The 26,422-nt window shown below is 37.8% G+C and overlaps 1 protein-coding gene across 1 annotated transcript; it reads left to right on the top strand.

Moving 5' to 3' along the window:
* The first annotated feature begins 121 nt into the window (after positions 1–121).
* On the top strand, positions 122–18,522 carry keap1a (kelch-like ECH-associated protein 1a). The gene is made up of 12 exons (XM_077539643.1): positions 122–370; positions 7,398–7,864; positions 8,883–9,082; positions 9,374–9,530; positions 9,903–9,995; positions 11,057–11,203; positions 11,375–11,481; positions 12,643–12,772; positions 12,842–13,038; positions 15,143–15,348; positions 16,511–16,687; positions 17,904–18,522. The coding sequence occupies exons 2-12, from the start codon at positions 7,634–7,636 to the stop codon at positions 18,080–18,082; spliced, it is 1,824 nt and encodes a 607-aa protein (XP_077395769.1). The 5' UTR covers positions 122–370; positions 7,398–7,633; the 3' UTR covers positions 18,083–18,522.
* Positions 18,523–26,422: the final 7,900 nt, after the last annotated feature.

Here is a 26,422-nt window from a genome sequence, read left to right on the forward strand (position 1 = left end):
TTTACCGCTATCACGTTCGCTTAGTTTCACTTTGAGGAATGTATTTGAGAATTTCCTGTGGGCGGGCACGCGCGCGCGCGCGTTGAGTGCGTGCGTGCGCGTCCGCGTGATATTTGCACAGTCATGGCGCTGGAATCTCTCCCCTCCTTTATTGTGACAACTACTCTTGTGTCGGACGTCTTCCTCCTGTTCCATGGAGCGCCTCCGTATTCCCACGGGACAACTTTAAATGCTCTCTCTTCAACTGTGTTGTAACGCCATCAAGGAAACCCTGAAAAGACATTTACGTACACTTCAAAACGAGACTTTGGGAGACTTTTTCGTCGTCGGTTAAAGTGGCGAGCAGATGTTCTGTGGGAGGTTGACCGAGGTGAGTAATTTAAACTCTTTTTGACGGTGTATTTAAAAGCCCGTCTACGTTATTATACAGTTAAAATGTGTGTTTGTGTGACAATTCACGACTATGGTTGGCTTTTTTTTTTCTTTCTCAGTGTCCCCTCCAAAATGTTTTGCTTATCAGTGACGTCACTGCGGGCTGCTGACACCAATCATGGACTTTTATAGTGTGGCCCGTGGGGGGGACATTGATTTAGTGTGGGTCCGTAGCGAAAACAAAACTTTCATGAGAGCAAAATAGTGTTCCCCAAATTCCTTGAAGGTGGACAAAAAAGGTCCCACTCACAACAGCACAGCCCCGTCAAAAATCTGCATATCTCCAGTTAAGCTACTCCAGAAATTTTATTTGATATTCTAAAATATATAAATTATTTTCTCAGCCCCACATTAGCCCAGGGAGAGAAATTATCCTGGAGGCCTGTTAATAATCCATAATAACAATTTAAATACATCTTGCTTGGGTAAAATGATATCTTTAATGTTCTTACTAGTATCTGTGGAGGGAAAGACTGTGCCACACCACCTGTATGTTTTTGTTTTCTAATCCCTGATAACAATTGTGAATAATGTCCAGGAACTGACATTAACAGTAAATTTTGGCCCAGCAGGACCAGTACAAATGTAACCACCGGAAAATTGTTCAAAAGTGCATTTTCCGTTTCGGCCCGAATGACTTCTATTACCGAAGCCACCCAACCGAAATAAGATAAAAAAACAAACCAAAAAAAACTAAGACTGAAATGCACTTGATTGGGTTAGCCTGCTCAATTTGTTATTTTTGGCAGAAACAAGGGCAACTACACAAAGTAAGTCTTCATCGCCAGGTTATTATGTCTACTAATGTGCAGATATTAGTCCAAACAAGAGCTTTATTTCTTAAAAATAGAAGTTGCCAGACAATCCAGGACAGCTAATCGCCAAAACTACGTGGCGGCCATGATGGCAGAGGCCATACTGTATTCCAATTGAATGGACGTTGAAATTAAGTCCCAACTTGCTCATTTCACCACCGATTTTCTGGAGGTTTTCTTTTTTTGTCATCATTAGCCGGGTTTACATGGAGTATTTTGATTGGAATGAATCCCAATGACGAATGGGAATGACAGTCCTCCATATGAACAACTGAAATGGAATGACGAGGCCAAATCAGAATAGAATTTCATTTGGGTTCCCCAGGGTGGAATATTACTTTTGCCATTCTGAACAAGTGTCATGTAAACAGTTCAATCAGAATAAGCAAACTGCGTCCGGTCTACGCATGCTGTCTTGACGTAAGTACGCAGTGATGTCATCGTATAAGCACTTTACAATGGCAGCTTTTTACCAGAGCTTGTCTGATAACTTGTTTAGTACTTGTAACTTTATCCTACTTTACCCTATCATTATTTTTTTTTAAACTATCACAGTGTTTTTGACACATGTATATAGCTATATCATATTAGTCTAGTAAGAGAACTCATTATGGGAAAAATATTCTTGGAAAAATATGGAGTTATTCTTGTGGGAAAAAATGTTGAATAAAACTGTTTAACCCTTTAAAAACATTAACTCATTGACTCCCAGGCATTTTCACTGAAGCAATCCCCTTCACTCCCAGCTGTTTCATTGGATTTTGACTGATTTTGCAAGATCCACAGAATATTGTGTTCTATTGCTATAAAAACATGGAACATACCAAAAGAAAGTTGAGTCTCTTCTTTCATCCGGTAGAAGAAAGTATATTTCTGTTTCCGTTTTACAGCAATTACCATTTGAGCTTTTTTTTTTTTTTCAACATGGTCCTGGTTGATCTCCTTTACTCTGCTGCCACCTGCTGGCCGTTTGTGTAATAACTTCCATTTCTACAACCGTTCTTTGCAGTTGAGAGGCTGCATCAAAGCCTTCTGTATGCTCTAGCATAAAAAAAACATAAAAAGAAAACTTAGAAATATGTCTTTGGAACACTTAAAACATTTAAAATAGAACATATTTATACGTCTTTGTAGGTCTTTCTTTAAAATTTTGATTTATTGTTTTTTCTTTGATGGAAATTTTACATATCAAAAGTACTTGATATCAGTATCGGTGACTACTCAAGATTGAGTACTTATACTGGTATCGTTTTGAAAAAAGTGGTATCGGGCATCCCTAGAGAATACTCAGTGGGACTTGTTTTCCTCGCACAAATATGAGAAACAGTGATAAATGGACTTGAGTCTGATTGATGTACAAGGATTTCATAGATGATTATGCAGAACCTTTGATGCTGTCAACGGAGTCTACGCTTTTCTTCGCCTTTTAATTGCAGTGCAGCGATGACATGGCAGAAAGGAGTGTTACGTAATACAGCTCATCTTGGCAAAGCAGTGTTATTTTTTTTATTTTTTTTATTTTTTTTTATTAACTTTCGGCCAAAGTTCAAGCAATTCATTTGAGTGAGTGCATGCTGTGTAAGGACGTCTATCACTTGTTAACCCGCTCTTATCAAACAGTAGTAGTACATGTAGAGCCTTCTTAATAACTGCAAAGATGATTGACAGATACGCCAACTCTACTTCTGTGACTCATTTATTGATATAGTCAAATAATCTAAATAATCTAATAATAATAATCTAAATATATATATATATATATATATATATATATATATATATATATATATATATATATATGTGTATGTATATATATGTGTATGTATATATGTATGTATGTATATGTATATATGTATGTATATGTATATATGTATATATGTGTGTATGTATGTGTATATATATATATATATATATATATATGTATGTATATATGTATATATGTATGTGTATATATATATATATGTATATATATATATATATGTATGTATATATATATGTATGTATGTATATGTGTGTACGTGTAACTTGGCCCTAATATGCCTTTGTAATAATATGACTACTACAAAAAAAAATATAATAATAATTCTTGTACAAAATTGTAAAAAAAAAAATTAATACGACTATTCTCAAAAAAGCAATTTTTTTTCTTACTATGACTTCATATTGTCAGAATGTGATTTTCATGGTATTCTGTTGAGATTATGACTTTCATATTGCATAACTTTATTCTTGTCCTGACCGACTTTTTTCCTTAATTTTCTCGGCAAACTGAATTCTGAAAAAAAGATAACATTTATTTATGAAAGGCAAGGCAAGCGTTATTTACTGTACATAGCAGATTTCATACACGAAGCAACTCATTGTGCTTCACACAACCAAAAGCACAACACTCAAAAGCATTTGCTAACACAAGAATTAATGATATTCATAAGCAAAGAAAACTAAAATAGCTTACCAAAATTAATTAAAGAATGAACGTCAATAGAAAACTTTAAAAACATTTTAAGTAAGTAAGAAAGTTTATACAAATTTTAAAAAGAAAAAAAAAAGATTTCAAAAATTATTAGAAGACCTTTATCATTGGTGTGGCAAAAATGTAACGGCAAGTTTATTATTCTCAGGAGATTAATGTTACTATTTCTCCTAAAAAATATGACTTTGTTTTATAAAAAAAGAAAAAAAAGAAAAAAAAAGACTGAAAACAAAAAAGGACATAGTTTTGCAATCAATTGGACTTCATTCTGATTATATTACCATTTTTCCAGCTAATAAATTGACAGATTTTCTCAAAAATCTGACTTTTAATCCATCATTTCTATAATGGCTTGACATGCAGTGTTTACACTATTCATTGATGCTAAACTTTGGCTTACTTGACTCCCGTGGTTTTACTACTGAATTCCTGTCAAACTTTTTTCTTCTTTTGTCAGTGTGGAGAAGTCAGTCAGTCAGGCAGCAAAGCCCTCCTCAAGCTCCCGCCCATTTTCTGGAGGTCATATGATGGCGTTTTAAAGGAGCCGAGGGAACTAACTGCAGGCTGAACAGATTTGATTGTGCAACGCATGCATGCACTGCAAAAAGCTGTTTTGCAGAAGCTGGCGGTTCGAATCACGAGTTTGAAGAATTAAACACGCGGAAAGTTTTTTTTTTTGTTTTGTTTTTCCTCCTACTTATGTGAAGTACGTGACTGGCGACTAGAAAGATTCATTGGTTTGCTTTGGAGGTGTAGTAAGTGACACATTCAGAGCTGTTGTCTCTATTCCTGAACAAATAAGACTTAAAAAAAAAAAAAAAAAAAAAAAGCAGCACATGTGTCATTGGTCTGGAAAAAATGTATTTTATAAAGTAGGACTAATATTTTAAAAATCAGTTTTATTTAAAAAAAAATATTTATTCTCCTAAAACTATTTTATTCTTGAATAAAAACATTTTATTAAAAAAAAAATGCATTTTTCTCATATAGAAAATGCATTTGATAAAATGTCCGATAAGAAAAGAAATCAAGAAGAAAACCCCAGCATACGACTTTATTCTTTGGAAAAAAAAATTGTTGTCTCTATTCTTGAACAAATAAGACTTTAAAAAAAAAAAAAAAAAAATCAAATGTGTCTTTGGTCTTGAAAAAATCTGAATTTATTTTATAAAGGACTAATATTTTTAAAAATCTGAATTTTATTTTAGAAAAAGACTTTATTGTCCAAAAAATATTTTATTCTTGAATAAAAACATTTTATTAAAAAAAAAAAAAAATGCATTTTTTTTCTTGAAAAATCCTGGTATAGAAAATGCATTTGATAAAATAAAATAAAAAAATCAAGAAGAAAACCTGAGCATTCATAGGCAGAGTAAGAAGGCGCTTGAACCAACAAAAGAAGTCCGCATATCTGCGTGCGCGTGGTGTACACGCGTCAAACAAAAGTGTGGCTTAACTTTGTTCAAACAAATAACCAGTCGCCTCAGCGCAACTGTTGCATTAAGATTATATTGTTCATATTAACCTGTGTAAACTTCTCCGAATGGATACGTGGTGCAGAAGTCAAAGACTTGCCTGTCTTTGGCGCGCTAGCTCGGATGTTAGCCCGCTCCGGCGCTAAGCATCGCCATGAAGTCACAATCAGGTAAAACACGTTAAAACAGATGGAAGTCGCTTGATCAAATGTAATGCATTAGTTCGCTATACTTGGATTAGATGAAGAACAAATGAAGGTTAAATGTAACTGTATGTGGTATAACGTCTTCCGCAAATAAGCCATTACAATGTACACAGAAAACATTCCTGTACATTCTTTGAAAATTTGTGTTACTTGTGTGTACATATATATATATATATATATATATATAATTTTTTTTTTTCAAACACCCCCCCCCCCGATAGTTTTGTAGTTTATCTTCAAGTTCAACCCATGTAATTCTTGCTTATTTTCATTAGGATAAAAAACAAACAAAACAACTAATCTATATCTACTGATATGAATTCCTTACATCATGATACACTTTTTTTCAGCATTTGACCCTTGCTCTGTCCGACTATTTTCATTGGCAACAATAATTGAATGCATTCCTTGTGCCTTTGTGTCACAGGCCTCCAGTGACGTCAGAGTGACTTTATTATTTTTAAGCTTCAAATGGTCAAACAGGTTTGAGTTTGTGTTGGAGGGTTTTTTTCCATCACTTGGGATGGCTTTTGCATATTCTTTGAGAACATTTGGGATGTTTGAACTGATACTAATTGAGGAAAATAGATTTGTGGGAGGTTAAATGTTTTCACTCCCAACTATGACTTTATTTCTCAAGCAAGTAACACTTTATTCTCTGGGGAAAAAAAGTGACTTCATTTTCACTGCAATGTTGAAATAAAAAAGAAAAGTATTTCTCAAAAAAAAAATTATTTAGCTTAATTTCTTACTCTCCTCATTTTTCCTAAAATAAATAAATAAATAAATAAATAAAAAATACAAAAATTATGCAATGCAACTTTTCCCCTCCAAAAATTCTTTTTTTGCTCCTTGACTAATACCAGTGTTTCTCAATTCCGGTCCTCAGGCCCCCGAGCCAGCCTGTTTTCCATGTCTGCCAATTGCAACGCAGGTGAGGATCGTTATCAGGCTTCTCCAGAGCTGGCTGATTAGCTGTCATTGGAATCAGCTGCATTGGGAATTGGGAGACATGGAAAACAGGCTTGCTAGGGGGGCCTGAGGACCGGAATTGAGAAACACTGACTAATGCAACTTTACACAAAGAAAATAGACTTGAATAAACGTGACTTCATTTGTGCCTCCAAAAAATAGACTTCTCTTTTCATGATTTTTTTTTAAACCAAATTGTGCATTAAAAAACAAAACAAAAAAACAAAAAAACACTGAGAAACATTCAATATGTTTGCCATGAAAAACGTGGGAGAAATTGGGGGGAAAAGTCCTGGGGGGGAGAAAATGCACAGCAGCCATAAATAGGTTTTACATGTTAAAAAATGTTGACTGTACAATAAAAATAAGTAAAAAACACATGACAAAATCTTTGGTTTAGCTTTTGGTGAGTCAGGAACGGATTAATCGCGTTTCCATTCTTTTCAATATAGCAAGATAATTTGAGATATGAGTGGTTTGAGTTAGGAGTGTAGTAATGTAACAAATTAAATTTGTATCTCAAGGAACCCCTACATTGATAATTTGAGATATGAGTGGTTTGAGTTAGGAGTGTAGTAATGTAACAAATTAAATTTGTATCTCAAGGAACCCCTACATTGAATTTAGTCTTATATAAATGCAATTTCAGAAAAAAAACTTTTATTTTTCAAAAAGTAAATACTATTCTTGTAACATTTTAGATTGTTCCTGCCGTCACAAAACATTGTTTTGTGAAAAAAAAAGTTTAATTTGGCTTTTTTAAACCTACTCGAACTCAATTCCTGCCAATTGCACGGAAATAACAAGACTTCACGCCATCTACCTGTATTTTGAACCCTCTGGAGTCGAGTTCAAAGAAAAAGATGTACGACGATGGCTTTTTTTGTTTGTTTTTTTGTGCTTAATGAATGAATGAGTGATTCATTGAGGTCAAATGTGCACAGCAGAGCATCCTCTGCCAAGAGGAAGTGAAACTCGCACGTTTAAACTATCATGTTCACATTGGCTGTCTCATTGCTTGCAGAAAGAGGATTTCAAATTGGGAGCGACTGATGCGTCTGATTGGATCAGATTGTGGACTAGCTGCAGAATGACCGATGGGTCAGGATTTCCTTCTGTCAGCCATGTTGGAGCGAGAAGAGGTCGCTGCCGTGAGCCTGCCATCAATGGATTGTAACTCAAGCAGTGATGGGGAAAAAAATGGAGGCAACTTTCGGACATCATTGAATTAAAGACGCAAATGCTTATGGGCTAAATTCAATGAACTGCAATCCCGCAATGCATTGCTCGATGAGGAAGAAGCCGCCGACGCGTGGCTCAGACTTCTCGGCCATCGCCGTGCCCTCCATGCACGGTTCGGGCTACCTGGATTACACGGTGGAGAGCCACGCCTCCAAGTCACTGAAGATCATGGACGAGTTCAGGAGGCAGGAGATGCTGTGCGACTTGGTGCTGCACGTCACCAACAAGGACAAGACCCTAGACTTTAAGGTGAGCAAAGGGAATACGGCAGTGATAGTGGGACGCGGGTACTTAGAAATGTGAATGCTAGATTTTGAAACGTTAAGTTATATTGTTTATACAGTGTTGTAGTTTTTGGGAAATTTGAATGCAAACGTAGTTTTCGGAAAATTTCGAATGGTAGAATTGTAGTTTTTGGACAAACATTTTAGTTTTCGGAAATTTGAATGCTAAGATTGTAGTTTTTGGAAATTCGAATGCTAGTATTGTAGTTTTCAGACAAACATTTTAGTTTTCGAAAATAACGTAGTTTTCGGAAATTCGAATGCTGACCTTGTAATTTTCGGAAAGTCGAATGCTAACAATTAAGTTTTCGGAAATTCAAATGCCAACCTTGTAATTTTCAGAAATTCGAATGCTAACTGTAATTTTTTGGAAATTTGAATGCCAACCTTGTAATTTTTGGAAATTCGAATGCGTAATACAGTAAGCATTTCCTTCCAAGATAGTTGAAATTTGTTTACACTGTACTACTGTATATCATGGCCAACATGATATTTTAGGGAAATATGACTGCTAATGCTAACATTTTAGTTTATGAAAATTGACTGCTAATATTATTTTTTCATAAAGTCAACTTCTAAAATTTTTCAGAAAATCAACATTTCTGATAAGTTTTTACAAAAATATCAACCAGTAATACAATACAGACAGAATCAATCAATGCTAACTATTTTTGGGGAAATTCAACTGTTGCTGACACTATAGTTTTCAAGTAGTCAACATTTCAAGTTGCTGAGTTCATACTTTTAGAAAATTTACACTAACTGCTATCAGTTTTAAACATTCAACCATTAACAACTAACTTTTTCCGGGACATTTACAAACAAAACAAAACAAAACAAAAAAGTAATTGCTTATATAGTATTATGGATTTCGACATTTGAAAATTATATGTTATGATTATTTGATTTATTTATTTTTTGTATTTTTTTTTTTTTTTTTTAACAGAATGCAATATTTTGTGATTCCCCCCTTTTGGCGTCAGGTGCACAAGCTGGTGCTGGCCTCCTGCAGCTTGTACTTCCGGGCCATGTTCACGAGCAGTTTCAAAGAGTGCCAGGCCTCCGAGGTCACCCTGCGCGACGTCTGTCCCCAAGTGTTGGGGAGGCTCATTGACTTTGCTTACACGTCGCACATCATCGTGGGAGAGAAGTGTGTGCTACACGTACTCTTGGCTGCCATGAGGTAAAAAAAAAAAAAAGCCTACGTTTCCTATTCGTGTTGACATTAATGAACAAGTTCTGAATACATTTGAAATGGGCACTTATTGTACTTTTCCCAAAAAACACGTCATAGTGCAACAAATGAAAAACACAATTTGATGAAAATGTTTATAAAAAATGAAGTAACGAAGGCTATAGTACTAAACATTTGAATTTAACACTCATTAGCCGGCAAGTTTTGCTTTGCTTTTTTGCAGGTTCGTCACAGCAGTCGGTTTAATAATGGCAACTACTCCTTCACGTCTCATGTCAGGTTCCAGATGGAAGACGTGGCCAAGGCGTGCTGCGACTTCCTCACCAAGCACTTGGAGTCTTCCAACGTGATCGGCATCACTCGCTTTGCCGAGGAACTCGGATGCGCCGATCTGTACCAGCGTGGCCGCGAGTACATCAACACGCACTTCAGTGAGGTGATGTCATTACTGTTGTCTTAAACTTGTAATGAGTTAGTGTAAAAAAAAAATTAAAAAAGGCAAAATTTTGTCAATTTTAAAAGCGCATATATGGCCAATTACATTTTTTCATTTCAATCATTTCTTTCATTCATTTGTAAAAGAAAGAAAAGACAATATTCTTCAGTGTTTAATGAAAATGAGCAGAAAGAAAAGTCTTATTGTCTGATTCTTCAGTTGGGCCCTTCATGTGTTTGTCCCTTGATATTCAACCCAAATCTATCTTTTTTTTTTATTATTTATTTATTTTGTGTGTGTGTGTGTGTGTGTGCGTGTGTGTGTGTGTGTGTGTGTGTGTGTGTGTGTGTGTGTGGTGGTGGTGATGTCCAGGTGACGAAAGAAGATGAATTCTTCAGTCTGTCGCACTGCCAGCTGCTGGAGCTCATAAGTCAGGATAGTATCAAGGTGCTCTGTGAGTCTGAGGTATGTGCTGACCAGCGATAGACCGATGTGTTTTTTTTCTTTTTTTAGGACTGATACCGATGCCAATTATTATTAGTCAAGGAGGCCGATACCGATATTTGAAACCAATATTCATTTTCAGTAAAAAGGGGGGGAAAAATGTTGGTGTCAAAATTTGTTAAATACAAATGCCAATCTTGAATTTGTTGTTAAATATCTTAGACAATGTACTTTATTTAAAATTTTGGCAGTCATACCTATTCAACATATTATCATCATTGTTTTTTTGTTTTTTTTAAATGTGCGTATGTTTCATATGTGTGTGCGCAAGTGTGAATTTGTGCTCATTAGTTCACCTAAAACCTAATAAAAAATCCCATTACCCTTCACCTTAACCGGATACTCAATAGTCTCGCCAGAGTCGTGAAGTTCAGAAGGTCAGGGGACCAGAGGAAAGATCAAAGGAAAGAAAGATGAATCAAATTGAAATCCAGGGCCAACCAAACGCCACCTGCCATCCACATGGTTACAAAACCAGAATCTGACACCAACCCCAGAAACCTCTAAATTCCAACAGATTAGGGAGATCTGAAGAGACCAGAGGAAAAACTAAAGAGAGGAAGGAGGGGAGGATAGATGAAGCAGAGTGAGAGCCACAGACACCAGCTTCCAATGATTCAGAGAGAAGTGGGAGGGAGAAGCTACTTTATTTTATCCATCCATCCATTTTGTGAACCGCTTGCTCCTCACAAGGGTCGCGGGGGATGCCGGAGCCTATCCCAGCTGGCTATGGGCATACTTTATTTTAAATTTCTAAAAAAAAAAATGTTCAAGGAGGTTCCAAGGTTAACAGTACGTCTTACAAAGTTACTCATTGCCAATGAAATGTGCTATATAAATAGTAAAGTTGCCCTGCATAAAGTAACAATGTGAACAAACTGAAGGTTGTTGGAATCGAATCATATGTATGTTGGATTCTCATAAAAACCTTCATTAGGGCCACATTTCTAATCTAGGAAGCTCATGAATACGGTATTATGTGACATGTAGATGACGTTACATCAAATCCTTTCCCATTGAAGGTGTACAAAGCGTGTACGGACTGGGTGCGATGGGACATGGAGAATCGAGCCCAGTATCTTCACGCCCTCCTGAATGCTGTGCACATCTACGCCCTTCCGCCAAAGTTCCTCAAAAATCAGCTCCTTTCCTGCCCTATCCTCAGCAAGGTACTTCCCTGCCTAAAGTTGAGCCTTTCCTAGCTAAGCGCTAACAGGCTAATAATATTCATGGTTCAAATGAAAAAACAAGGGCCGTGATCCCAGTGACATGCTCTTTGAATATTTCCATTTTCCACACTGTGCTTCTTTTTTTTTTTTTTTTTGTATGGTGTACTGCAGGCCAATGCTTGTAAGGACTTCCTGTCGAAAATCTTCCAGGAAATGACAGTGAGGATGGTTCCGCCAGCACCCATACGTGGAACACAACTCATCTATGTGGCTGGCGGGTATTTGTCTTTGTCATGTTTGTCCTCGGTGTCGCTGCTAGATAGTCTGTATCGCCAAATTTTTTTGTCAAAAAAAAAAAAAATAAAAATAAAAATAATTGCATCCTGTGGGAATTTATAAGGTTAAAAAACAATAACAGAATGTGTCTGTCAAAAAAAGGTCATGTAAAAACGGCCTGATAGCAAATATCTCCAAGTTGTTGCCTTTTGTTTTTATCTGAAAACAACAAAACAAAAAAAAAACGTTTTGGGGGTAACTTTGTAAGGTTATGGCTAAAAATAAAATAAAAATAATAAATAAATAAAAATGTCGGCGGATGACTTATTTTGTTTTGGGGAATTTTTTATTTTTTTTTAATAAGTGCCTAAAACTGCACGGAATCTTAATTTTTTTTGTCTTTTGCTTTTAGACAAAAAAAAAAACCAAACCTTTTGCCTTGCCTTGCCTTGCCTTTTGTTTTTATCAATAAAAAAAAAAAAAGTTGTGTTTTCTGGGAAGCTTTATTAGGTGATGGCTAAAAAAAATTATAGTCAGATGACTTACGTATTTTGTTTTGGAAAAAAAAGTAGTAGTGCAATTAATTGAAATCCAATTACAAAATAGGCATTATCGTAAAAAATGATAAAATAAAATAAAATTATTATTAATACTAATTTTGAGTTGTTTAAATTGATATATTTGCACCTATTTTATCTTAAAATTATTCATTTAATAAATCTTGTTTGGTCCAAAAGGAACTTGCGTAATTATAGTGTTTCAAAGAAATGTATTTGTCTTAATTGTTTTTTATTTTTTTACGTTTCAACATTTTCTTGTTTTGTACCAAAAAACAAATGATGATCCTAATGTGATTTCAATTATTACCAAATTAATGGTGATTAATATTTTCTTCGTAATCAAGCGCCCTGCCTACAAATATGTACAGTATCTCCAAATTTGAGTCTTTTGTTATGTTAAGAGTATGAAAACTTAGAAAAAAAATGTTTAATGTACATTTAGAACAGATATAAAATTAGTGATTAATCTAATAATGACCTGTTGAAGTCATGCGATTAATTACAATTTTTAATCACCTGACACCCCTTGTAAAAACTGCCTAAAACTATGTACAGTATCTCCAAATTTTGAGTAACTTGTTGTCATCCGATACTTTTGTCTAGATACAGGCAGCATTCCCTGCCCACCATGGAGGCGTACGACCCCGTCCGCAAAGTGTGGCTCAAACTGGCCGACATGGAGGCTCCCAGCAGCGGCCTCGGGGCCTGCACGCTCTTTGGCCTGCTCTACACGGTACGAGCGCCAGCCGCCGGACTCGAACCCCCGTCGAACGTCGCCACATCTTCTTTGCGGCCCCCGCAGGTGGGCGGCAGGAACCTGTCGCTGGAAAGCATGACCGAGTCAGGCGCGCTCTGCTGCTACAACCCCATGACCAACCAGTGGAGCCAGCGCGCGCCGCTCAACACGCCCCGCAACCGGGTGGGGGTGGGCGTGGTGGACGGATGCATCTACGCTGTGGGGGGCTCGCAGGGATCCACGCTGCACAACACTGTGGAGCGGTGAGTCAACTTCAAGTCAAACAATCAAATCTTTTTCTTTTTCTTTTTTTTCTGTCACAAAAGTTCTTCTTAAACGTAAAACGTAGATTTATCCTTCCCGCCGCATTAAGAAACACTCAATTTGCATACTTTGCAAATCGCCATTGTTCTACATGAAAATATTTCCAGACTGCAGACATTGTCATTGTTACATGACGCTAGCTTCATGTTAGCTTTCCACGCTAACAACCAGATTTCGTGTACCTCAGGATTATTTTTTAGAGCGGGGTTTAAAAAAAATTGAGTAATTGATATTGAATTGATTTTCCTTTTCAAGCGTGATGTCAATTCATAAAACCATGATTATTTTAATATCTCTTTTTTCCCCCCCATAAATTAACAAGAAAATGTAAATTTAGGCCATTTAGTTTTTCAATCTTACTGTCCACATGAATTTAAAAAGTATTTTCTTACATTCCTGAAAAAAAACCGACTTATTGCACTTTATGACTATTTTTAGATATGGGTTTAAAAAAAAATGGAATAATCAATATTGAATCGATTTTCCTTTTCAAGTGTGATATCGATTTATAAAACAAAGAATTTATTATTTTAATATCACTTTTTTCCCCCCATAAATTAACAAGAAAATATAAATTTAGGCCATTTTTTTTCTTACTGTTCACATGAATTTAAAAATATTTGCTTACATTTATGGAAAAAAATGACTTATTGCACTTTATGACAATTGAGGATCTATTTAATTTATATTTACAATTGAATTAGATTAATGAAAACATTGTTCATCTCATCCATGTTGGTTGTCTGTGTTTGTGTAACACTTAAGTGATTATGGGGTATACGCCACGGAGGAGGCGGGACGTGATTTTGCACATCAGTTTGGTTCCGGTCCGGGTTGTGAACGCGCAACCGAGGGGCACAAGTATTTTGACGCAGCCCACACGTCGCAAACCAAACCGGAACCAAACTGATGTGCAAAAACAGTCCCGCCTCTTCCGTGGCATATACTCCATAACACGTTTACTTTCATGCTGCCTCAGTAAAATTTTATTTGGAATTTAATGTTTGTGGAGTTTTATTATTATGTCGTTGATATTTATTTAAGAAGAATTGATGTTCCTTAATTTATCAATATCGGATTGAACTGAAATGAATCGAATCGGGGAAAAAATTGAATTGAACTTGTGAATCAAAATTGAATCGATTGAGGGAAATTAGAATCAATACCCAGCCCTAATTATTTTGTTGCTTTGTCGACCTTAAAATAAATAAATAAATAAATAAATAAATCCATCCATCCATCCATCCATTTTCTTGACCGCTTATTCCTCACAAGGGTCGCTGGGGTTGCTGGCGCCTATCTCAGCTGGCTCTGGGCAGTAGGCGGGGGACACCCTGGACTGGTTGCCAGCCAATCACAGGGCACACAGAGACGAACAACCATCCACGCACACAAGCACACTTAGGGACAATTCGGAGCGCCCAATTAACCTGCCATGCATGTCTTTGGAATGTGGGAGGAGACCGGAGTACCCGGAGAAGACCCATGCGGGCACGGGGAGAACATGCATGCATAAATAAATAAATAAATAAAAACCTGATCTTTTCCCCTAATTCTGATCAGCTGAAAATGACCTAATCGGACCTAATTTCCGATCACGTGATCGGGAGGTCCTTAGTTGTAAATAGATGTCATATTTTCAAAACTGTGTATAGCTTTGAGGGAGACAAAAAATAAAAAAGTAGTGCTGCGACTAACAATTATTTCAATAATGATTGCTCTGTTGACTATTTAGTCATTTAATCGGTGAATTGCATGAAAAAATGTCATTTTCACCCCTTCATTCAAAAATTATTTCAAGTTAGCAATGCATAAAATGCACAAACATCAATTAATTACGATTCAGTGTCTGGTTTGTCTGAAATGTCGAAAAATAGGCCAAATGTCGATTATTGTTTTCTAAAGTTCAAGCAACTGTTTTATCTTGACCAGTCTAGAGGACTACAGAAATGTTAGAACATTTACTGTTGAGAAGCTGAAATTCTGATTTGAGCATAATCCACTTCAAGTTACCCAAAATGGAACCTTTATTTCCTTTTGCAGGTGGGACCCGGAGACCAATCGTTGGTCCTTCGTGTGCCCCATGCAGGTGGCCCGGCTGGGGGCCGGGGTGGCGGCCTGCGGGGGGGCGCTCTACGTGGTCGGCGGTCTGGACGGGCAGAGCCGATCCAACGCGGCCGAGAAATACCAGCCGGACACCAACACCTGGCACCAGTTGGCGCCCATGAGCGCCGCGCGTAGTGGATTGGGTGAGCCCCGTCAGCGAGCTTCAGATATGCCCTAGCTGAAGTGAAGTCGAATAAAAAAAAATTAAAAACGGAGCGATGAGTTGAGCGCTTCCGTGTGGAAAACGCTTTAGTGACACCCACCCACAAAAGGTTTGTACTACCATGTGAATGCCACAAGATGGCAACAAAGCATTTTTATTATATTAGACAGTTTGACGAAACTGCCAAAATTAAAAAAAATAATATAAAAATAAATAAATAAAAGTGAAAATAAAAACGGTTATAAAAAATAGAATTAAAAAATGAATACAAAAAATAAATACAAATGGAAATAAAGTGGCAGCTTATAAAAATAAACAAATACAAAAAATTAACAAATAAATGAAAGTGAAAATAAAAACGGGTATAAAAAATAAAATTAAAAAATGAATACAACAAAATAAATATAAATGAAAACAAAGTGGCAGCTTAAAAAAATAAACACATTTTTAAAAATAACCAAATAAAGGAAAGTCAAAATAAAAACAGATATAAAAAATATAAAACAAAAAAATAAATATAAATGGAAATAAAGTGGCAGTTTGCAACGGTGGAGTCCAACCCAAGACACGCTTAGGACTTCCCCTCATTTGAATAACATTTTAATAACACATTGCAGTATGAAATACTGCAAATAAATGTGACATCAGAGTCTTTTTATTTAATGATTAATATTTAATTCGATTTATATATATATATATATATATATATATATATATATATATATATATATATATATATATATATATATATTTCCATTTATGTTTTTTGTATTAAATTTTTGAGTTCTATTTTTTATATTCGTTTATATTTTTTGTATTTAATTAATTGGTTAACTTATTTATTCATGTATTTATTTTTATATTTGGCAGTTTTGGTCCTTTACTTGGCTCGATTTTTTTTTTTTTTTTTTTTTTTGCCAAGTTGGCACATGACGGCTTTTACATTTTAAACTCATCAAATATTGTTTCATGCATGTTCTGAATTCATATTTCCACACCAGTCGTCATGTGTCCCGGTTGCGTGGATTTCATTTAATTATTTAACTTCCCATACTTGACGTCTTTTTCCGACAGAATTGCTCCGTGTCGCATCGTTTCGCACGCAATGAATGAAATAGTTGACGAGGATTTTCTGTGGGCAGGTCTGGTGTGTGTCAACGCTTATCTGTACGCCATCGGCGGCTACGACGGGCTCAACCAGCTGGCCACGGTGGAGCGCTACAACGTGGCCCGGAACACGTGGGAGGCCCGGGCGTCCATGCAGTGCTGCCGGAGCACGCACGGCGTGGCCGTGCACCAGGGACGCATCTTTGTGCTCGGTCAGTTTTAACGCACACGCACGATAAATACACAATACATATGAACACATATGTGTGCAGATGACATTCAATCACTTGCAACAAAAATAAGTCTCTGAAAAGCAGCACCCTCAGTCATTCTTTTAAATTTGCACCGTCTCAAACTAAATGTAGTAAGTGTACCGCCATCTCGTTGTCAGAAATGAAATGACACTCGTTATAACCGAAAGTTAGACCAAAACAACTAAAACTTGTGTAAAAAAAAAAAGAAAAGTAAATAGCAGGACCATAAACGTGGAACCTGCATTGGAGGTGATTTTACTGTATTGTGGATGGTTCTGAAGCATAACCACCGTGATTAATAAGGCACTATGGTCAAGCAAGTTACTAATATTAGTTCGTCAAATAGTTTGGACCACCCTGCTTTAAACCTTAATAACGCAGATTAATCATATTAATTTTGACCACAGATGATCCTTTAGTTGACTGCGGCGGATGGTTACGTTAAAGGTAGCACAGGTTGTGTTTGAGCAATAAACATAACTACATGCATTAAAGTGAAGCATTTAATAAATGTTGGCGTATGATATTCAGAATATTTCTTCATGTCATACTATTGGGGTCATTTTTTCCCCCATTTTAAATTATGCAAGTAATTAACTGATCAGAAAAAGAGGATGGGAGAATGCAGTGGATAAAAAAAAAAAGTTGAAGACGTACTCACAACATTAAATGTCAGAAAATATACATTTAAAAAAATTAAATTAAAAGAGGAGGATGAGATCGTGCAGTGGCAAAAAAAAAAAAAAATGAAGATGTCCGCACAACATTAAATGTCGGAAAAATTAAATTAAAAAAAAAATTAAGAGGATGAGATTGTGCAGTAGATTAAAAAAAAAAAAAAAAAAAAGTTGAAGACGTCCTCAGAACACTAAATTTAAAAAAAAAAAATTAATTGAATTATTATTTTTTTATTAAATTAAAAGAGGAGGATGAGATCGTGAAGTAGATAAAAAAAGAAGTTGAAGACGTCCTCACAACACTAAATGTTGAAAAAATGAACACATAACAAGGTGCTCTTACAATTTGTCTGGCAATTTTTTTTAAAAGCCTTTTCAATTCAGTGATTAATCGTGCTTCGTCCAAATTCTAAGATGTGATTAATCTCATTTAAAAAAAAAATACAAAATGTAATCAATTTAACGGCTCAAAATGAATTCTGTACATTGTCATCCAGGAGGCTTCAACCAGCACGAGTTTGTGTCCAGCGTGGAGTGCTACTGCCCGGAGAGAAACGAGTGGACGTACGTGAGCGACATGCCGCTGGGGCGGAGCGGCATGGGCGTGGCCGTCACCATGGAGCCGTGTCCCGGCAGCCTGCCCGCGGAGCAGGACGACGACGACGACGACCACTGACAGACGCTTTCGTCGTAGGTGGACGCCTCACACTTGACTATTGTGGATTACTGCATGTGGACTTTTTTTTTTAGTTTTTATTTTTTTTTTTACGTGGATTCTTGACTACCAAGGTAATACAACAAAACTACAGTGGTGCCTTGAGAAATGATTAATTATTTCTTCAACCACGCTCTTATCTTGAATCCTTGTTTCCTATTGAAATGAGTTTATTCCAGTGAACTTCCATTTATGTTGGCCACATGTTGCCAAGTGTGCTGCCGCCATCTAGAGTTGGAAATGTGAAGCACACTCGTATCTCAAGGCACCCCTTTAATTCATTGGATTTGATGTCGTCATTTCCTCTCAATTAGTTTTTTGCCAATATGCTTTTGTGTTTACTTCCTATTCCACTACCCTTCTACATTGTTTTCATGTGAAAATAAATACAATCAAAAGTCTTTTTTTACATCTGTACACCTTTGCCCTTTTACAGCATCTCCAACAGTATCCCCCCCCCCTTTTTTTTTTGTGATTGCACCCAAACCACCACTAGATGGTGCAAGAGTCCCGTCAAGAGCATTTTTCAACATCACTTTTATTGCAGGATGCTGCTGAGGCACGCAAGTATTTTTCTTTCTATAACTTGCTCAGAAAAGCCAAAGAAAAAGAGTTCATAGCGCTCTACATTGTTATCACCTTATTCTGTATAATTTCTCCATAAATAAATTGCACACACAAAAAATATAAAGAGTAAATACACATACAAGCATTTTCTAGTATGATGCATTTGAATGTGGTGATGTGAGTGTTGAGGGGCGTGAAGGTGGTGGTTTTTTTTGTGTGTGCGTGTGTTGTTGCGCACCTCCGTAGCAATGTCACCTTCACGGCATGGCTCCTTGGCGGTTGGCATCCTTCACAATGAAACAGATTAGCTTTGCAAGGCTGCCACGTTGATGAGGTCAACATGCGGCAAGGTCACATACACGCATACACTTAATTTGACTTTGTTTCTCGGATGAGTGGTACAAAATGTAACTCTTATGGTGGTGAAATGCAGGCTAACGTTGATTTACTAAATAGAGGATAAAGAATATATGCATGTCAGCATTGTCATATTAGCTGTTTACATGTGTTACTTCATAGTTTGTGTGAAATATCCATTGCTTAAATGAATCTGTAGCTGTGACTATAAATGCTAAACATTAGCATGTCAGTGGTGAAATGAAATGTTAGCATTTAAGCTAGCGGGGCCATTCTTAAAGGTGCAAGTTTAAAATGTTCATGTTAAAGATTTTTCAACGTCATGCATGCTCCACCAATGCCCAGACACGCTTTGTGCTTCGCTAGCTAGATACTGTACTAAATAGCAATGCAGGCTAACTCATTAGGCATTCAGGATATTTGCCACAAGGACTATTCAGTTGTTTTACAACGTAAAAGTGTGCCACAATGCAACGCCTTCTGCTTCAGGTAAACCATTTCAAACTTAATAAAAACAACTATTCTGTAGTGAGAAAATGCGGCAGCAATAGATACAATAGGTACCTCATGTATATTCATTCTTATTTTAAATTTGCTTCTTGTTGCAATACTGTTGTACAAGTTGGAAATTACATGGATATTGCACTATTTTGGCCTTTGAGAGCCAAAACTCTCAGGTTTTAGAAAAGTTCATTCACTTACAGTCACCTGCTGGTTAGGCAAAAAAGTTCGAAAGTAGTCTTTTCCCTGTTTTAGTAAGTAAATTACAAGAAAAAAAATGTTTTTTTCAAATGTCATAATATCGGTATATGCCAGTTTTGGCATTACTGCACAGCGGGGTAGCGGTATCGGGGATAAAAAAAATTTATCGGAACAACACTAAAGCAACCCCCATTTAAATGAAAATAAACAAACGAAATGTGGAATTAAGTTATAATGCATCTCACAATGTCACCATGAAAAAAAAGCGTTTGCACATTTTCTAACAAAATTTAAAAAAAAAAAAGAAGAAAAAAAAAAGGGTTGCGCAAAAACGCAGTTTTCAAACGCACTGTCGTTTGTGGAACGTTTAACAGTACGTTAGCATGTTACGAATTGCACAGCGGCTCGTTTTTGGAACGTGTGACTGCGAGACCGGGACGGAGGCCGTCGGTCGGTTCGACCGACCGACCCGGCCAGGCCGGACAGCCGCGCTCGTTGTGCACTGCGGCCCGGTCGGCTCCTTTCTGCGCTTGTGCGCGCCTCAGCTCTACCAGCAAAAGCGCGAGCTGGACGGTTTCAAGCTCCCCTTTCGCCGAATTGATTCTACTATGGGTCTGCTCGAAATGTCGAGGGGTGTCCACCCGTCTGGTGTTGTTTAACCACACTGTTGCCCCGCTTTAAAAACACTTATTTCTAAAACCTTTCAGGTTCTAATGTAGATTTGTATCGGTAGGGGCGATTTTTTTTGGCGTAGGTGCACGCGAAAGCAGGGAGCGGGGCTAGCGCGTACCCCCCGGGCCCCCCTCGTGTGTACCAGCGAATGGTACATTCCACAATTTATTCCAGGGAAAGACTGACAGTTTTTTGGGTCATGAAGCAGCTGTTGAAGTCAGAGGTTCGCCCTCCCTCCGCAAGAATAAGGAATTAGAACGTTTACAATTAGATAACGGCAACAGTGTGCACTCAAATTCAGATTTACTATATTCGAATCATCTCCTTTTTTTAAGTGACTTTAGAATAATTTTTCAGGGTCAAAAAAAAAGAGTAAAAGATTGTTGTCTGTGGCAACATGCTACGTGTTTAGTATGTCTGCTTTGCAGTTGTCAAGTTCTGGATTCGAATCTCGGGTACTTGTACTACACTTACTTATTAAAAAAAAAAAAAAAATGCCACTTGTCTTCATAAGACTTGAAATTGCCGATGGGTGACAATGTGACTGTCAATGCGCGTTTGTCTTGATGTGGCCTGTGATTGGCCGGTGACCAGTTCGAGCGTACGATGTGTCTTTTGTGTATTTTTCATGTGTGTGCATTGTGAGTTTCTCATATTGTGTGTGTTGTGTTTTCAAAAGTGTGTATGTGTTTGTCATGTTTCACGCCTGTGCGCGTGCGTGTTTTCGTTAGTGACTACTGTATTCCAATTTGTGTGTTTGTGCTTTTGTATTTGTGTGTGGTTTCCCAAGTGTGTTTGTTTTCATGCTTGTTTGTGTATTTGTGTGTTTTTGTCTGTTTTTTTTATTTGTGGGGGGTTTTTGTATGTGTTTGCAAGTGCACTAAGTTTTTCGGTGTGTGTGTGTGTGTGTGTGTGTGTGTGTGTGTGTGTGTACACATGTTTCTATGTTTTTGCCTATTTGTGTGTACCTTTTGTGTTGCGCTTGTGAAAAGTATCTGTTTTCGTGTGCGTGCACACGTTTGTGAACATAAAAATTGTGTCTGTGTGTGCTCCCGCCATGCAGCCTCTTAATGGAGATCATGTGTGGAGTCAGCACACAAAAACATGCTAACCCCCAACTACACTCACACACGCACGCACACGGGGCGCGCCTCAGTCAGCAAGTAACGAACAAGTCCTATGGGAGGTCAACCACCAGTGTGTGTGCGTGTCTGTCTTTGTACCTGGGGTGGGGATGTCAGATACTGTATAAGTATTTCCCTGTTTGTGTGTGAGAGAGTACGGAGCCCCTAAGGTGACAAAAAAACAACAACTTTGCGTTCCCTCGCAAACATCTTTGCGTGCCCGCGCAAAAAATTTTGCGTGCCCTCGGAAAAAACTTTGCGTTCTCTCATAAAGATTGCGAGGGAACGCAGTCTTTTTGAGGGAACGCAAAGTTGTTTTGCGAGGGCACGCAAAGTTGTTTTTTTCGCCTACCATGTCACCTTAGCTGCGCCGTAAACACTTCCGGGTCATCTTCCATGTGAACAAAAGCGACGAGGATGGAACGTTTGTAAACATGAAACAAAACCGTGGGAAAGCTTTCCCAAAGCGACTCGGATGAAGCATGTATTTTTCCACTGCTTTGTTTCCACGTCGCTTTTGTTCACAAATGAAGAACACCCGGAAGTGTTTACGGTGCACCTAAGGTGAAATGGTAGGCGAAAAAAACAACTTTGCGTTCCCTCACAAAACAACTTTGCGTTCTCTCGCAAAGATTTCTAGGGAACGCAAAGTTGTTTTGCGAGGGAACGCAAAGTTTTTTGCGAGGGCATGCAATCTTTGCGTGCCCTCGCGATCTTTGCAAGGGAACACAAAATCTTCTGCGAAGGAACGCAAAGTTGTTTTTTGTTTTGTTTTGTTTTTTCTACCATGTCACCTTAGGGGCTCCGTAAGAGATAATTTGTTTTCAGGTGTCTATTAATTGTGCGGTTGTTTGTGTTTTTGCATGTGTCTGTGTGTATTCCTGTAAGTGTGTGTTTTCACGTTTATGTATCTACATTTTTTCCCCACGTCTTTTATGTGTTTTGTATGTTATACTGTTTTCATACCGTTTTCATACCGTGTGTTTTTGTACTTTATTCAAACTCACTCACTCACTCATACCCAAAAACTTACTCCAACTCTCACACAAACTCATTCAACTTACAAACTTTCTCAAACTGACTCTCAAAAACTGCCGCTCTCAAGCTTACTCAAACTCTATCACAATCTAGTTCACACTCACAAACTTGAACTCTCAAAAACTCACTGAACTTGCTCAAACCCTCACTCACTCACTCACTACCCTAACTCAAACTCACAACCTTAACTCAAACTCTGTCACTGAACCTGCTCAAACTGTCTCAACTGGCTCACTCACTCACTCATACTCACAAACTTAACTCTAACTCACTCACTCACTCACTGACTTACTCACTTAACTCAAACTTACAATCTTAACTCAAACTCTCACAGTCACTGAACCTGCTCAAACTGTCTCAACTGGCTCACTCACTCATACTCACAAACTTAACTTTAACGCTCTCACTCACTCACTCAAGTCAAATTTAACTCAAACTAGTCTCAGTCACTAAACCTGCTCAAACTGTCTCTCAACTAGCTCCCTCACTCACTCACTCACTCACTCACCTCAAACTAGTCTCACAGTCACTGAACCTGCTCAAACTGTCTCTCAACTGGCTCACTCACTCACTCACTCACTCAACTCAAACTTACAATCTTTACTCAAACTCTCACAGTCACTGAACCTGCTCAAACTGTCTCAACTGGCTCACTCACTCATACTCACAAACTTAACTTTAACGCTCTCACTCACTCACTCAAGTCAAATTTAACTCAAACTAGTCTCAGTCACTAAACCTGCTCAAACTGTCTCTCAACTAGCTCCCTCACTCACTCACTCACTCACTCACCTCAAACTAGTCTCACAGTCACTGAACCTGCTCAAACTGTCTCTCAACTGGCTCACTCACTCACTCACTCACTCACTCAACTCAAACTTACAATCTTTACTCAAACTCTCACAGTCACTGAACCTGCTCAAACTGTCTCAACTGGCTCACTCACTCTACTCACAAACTTAACTCTAACTCACTCACCCACCCACCTCAAACTTAACTCAAACTAGTCTCACAGTCACTGAACCTGCTCAAACTGTCTCTCAACTGGCTCACTCACTCACTCACTCACTCACTCACTCACTCACTCACTCATACTCACAAACTAACTCACTCATACTCACAAACTAACTCACTCACTCACTCATACTCACAAACTTAACTCTAACTCTCACAAGCTCACTTAACTTACTCAAACTCTCTCACTAACTGGCTCACTCATTCACAAACTTAACTGTAACTCTCACAAGCTTACTGAACTTACTCAAACTCTCTCACTAACTGGCTCACTCATTCACAAACTTACTGAAATTCTCACACAAACTCACCTTACTCAAACGCTCTCAAAACTCATTCACTCAACTTACTCACAAACTTACTTACTCACTATGAACATGTGGCCCCTACATTTACCAGAAGAGCCATTTTACAGCCACGTCACATCGGGAGATCGACGTCAGCGAGTTATCAAAATGAAGCAAATTTGTCTGTTTAGCGCAGATAATGGTGATTATTGTAACACTTGTATTAAAACCATAGCTTGAATAAAAACAAATACAAGTAGCCGAGCTCTGGTCGGGCGCTGGAAACGACGATGCCGCTACGTCTTTACGTCATGACAGACAGACCAGACCAAACACAGGCTGGCAATTCCCATTTAACGGGTTTACATGACGTTTGTTCGGACTGGCAAAAGGAATATTACCACCCTTATCAATCCAAATAAAATTCTGTTCTGATTTCGATTGAGGTGTTTAGATGGAGCGTTTTCATTCCGTTTGGTTTCATTCTAATCGGAATACAAGGATCCATGTAAACACAGCTAATAGTGTTTGTTGTGCGGGTGTGCGCGTCTTTGCACGATGTCTGCGAGTGTACGTGTGCAATTGCATGCACGCGTCCGCGCCTTGTGTTTGACTGTCATCTGAATCTGTGGCACGTACTGTAGTAAAGACAGACAGACAGGCAGGATGGAGTCAGTGAGGAGAGAAGTGCGTGTGCGCGCTCTTGAGAGGGGAGGAGGGGCAAAGGAGAGAACAAGGGGAGAAAGAAGGAGTGCAGAGAGAGACAGCAAGGAGAGAAAGACAGGATTTGGAGAAGAAAAGAAGACAGTAGATGGAGAGTGACATGACGGAGAGATGAAGAAGGGAGACAGGAGAGTGAAATAGAGGAAGTAGAGAGACAGGAAGGAGATGGACATAAAGGAAAGAAACAGAAAGGACAGACAGAAAAAGAGGGTAATAATTGCAGAGAAACAGGATGCAGAGAGATCAGGAAGAGAGGAAGGAGTGAAGAGAGACAGGGTGGGTGGACAGATACAGGACTGCGGCGAGACGAGAAGGAGATGGACATGAAGGAAAGAAGAGTGTAAAGAGACGGGAGGGGGAGACAGGAGTGCAGAAAAATGTTAGTATCAAGGGACGAGGTTGAGAAGGACAACAATGCAGAGACAGCAAGGAGGAAAAACAAGAAAGGAGAGACAGAAAGAAGAGGGAAAGGAGTGAAGAGAGACAGGTGGTTGGATAGGGATACAAGTGCAGCAAGACAGGAGGTTGATGGAAAGAAACCGGAACGAGAGAGACATGAAGAAGAAGATCAATTAGTTACAAAAAATGTTATCATTTGACAACACTAAAAATATTACAGAGTGCTATTTTTCCTTATTAAAAATGACCTTTAATTGATAAGCATGTCCACTTTAAGCCGTTTTACTTGATTTTTCAAAAACAACCACTTGGAATTTGGATGAAGCTCTCAAGCAAGAAGTTCTGAGAATTGTTTGGGTTTTGTTTCACAGCTGTATTTTACAGGAGACAGATTCTATTCAAGGCTCAAAGAATGCTATTAGAACAGTCTTTGATTCTAAATATGAGATTAGATTTTACGCAAGTAAATTTGTAAAGTAGAAACAAAAGTAGGTAAATGCGATTAATCGTGATTAACTCATTGACTCACAGCCGTTTTCACTGAAGCAACCCGGCTGTTTTACTGGATTTTGACTCATTTTGAAAGGCCCACGAAATATTGTGTTCTTTTGCTATAAAAACATGGAAACTACCAAAAGAAAGATTAGAGTCTCTTCTTTCATCATGAAACACAAAGTACATTTCTATCTGTTCCTGTTTTGCAGCAATTAGCATTAGAATATAGCTAAATTTCATCATCATTCAGAAATCTGTTTAGAATTGTGGGGAAACAGCTTGTTTTCAACATGGTCCTGGTTGATCTCTTATACTCTGCTGCCACCTGCTGGCCGTTTTTGCAATTACTACCAATTTTTTTTCACCCGTTCTCTGAAGTTGAAAGGCTGCATCAAAACATTCTGTATGCTCTAGCATAATAACATTTTTTTTTTTTAAACAACAACAACATATAAATACGTCTTTGGGACACTTAAAACATTTAAAATACAACATTTTTACATTTTTGGGAGCAATTAATAAAAAAAAAAATGTAATCGTTTGACAGCACTAAACATATTACAGATGCTATATTTCCTTTTAAAATGACCGTTAATTGACAAGAATGTCCAATTTAAAGCCTTTTACTTGATTTTTCATTCACAACCACTTGGAATTTGGATGTAACGCGCCATGTGGTGTTTTTTTTTTTGTGTTTTTTTTTCTTTCTCCCGAGAGCTCTTCTGAGAAGCCACTGAGCTCTAATGGAGATATTCCAACAAGACGGCTGATTGGCAGGCAAAAAGGGAGACGTTCAATTAGACGTGAATGGATGGAAGCCGTATGAGAGTGATGAAAAATACAGGTTTGGCGTGATTGAGCTCCAACCTGCGAGTGTGTGTGCGCGCTTCCCTTTCCTTCATTAGGGTAATTACAGCTTTGCC

The sequence above is a fragment of the Festucalex cinctus genome, chromosome 12 (genome assembly GCF_051991245.1).
Source record: "Festucalex cinctus isolate MCC-2025b chromosome 12, RoL_Fcin_1.0, whole genome shotgun sequence".
NCBI lineage: Eukaryota > Metazoa > Chordata > Actinopteri > Syngnathiformes > Syngnathidae > Festucalex > Festucalex cinctus.

What these genes read in the sequence shown, in the direction of transcription:
- keap1a (XM_077539643.1), top strand. Translation starts at nt 7,634, where the DNA reads ATGAACTGCAATCCCGCAATGCATTGCTCGATGAGGAAGAAGCCGCCG. An exon ending in GTACTCTTGGCTGCCATGAG is followed by an intron (nt 9,083 to 9,373) that starts GTAAAAAAAAAA and finishes GTCTCATGTCAG; the next exon opens with GTTCCAGATGGAAGACGTGG. An exon ending in CTGCACAACACTGTGGAGCG is followed by an intron (nt 13,039 to 15,142) that starts GTGAGTCAACTT and finishes TTCCTTTTGCAG; the next exon opens with GTGGGACCCGGAGACCAATC.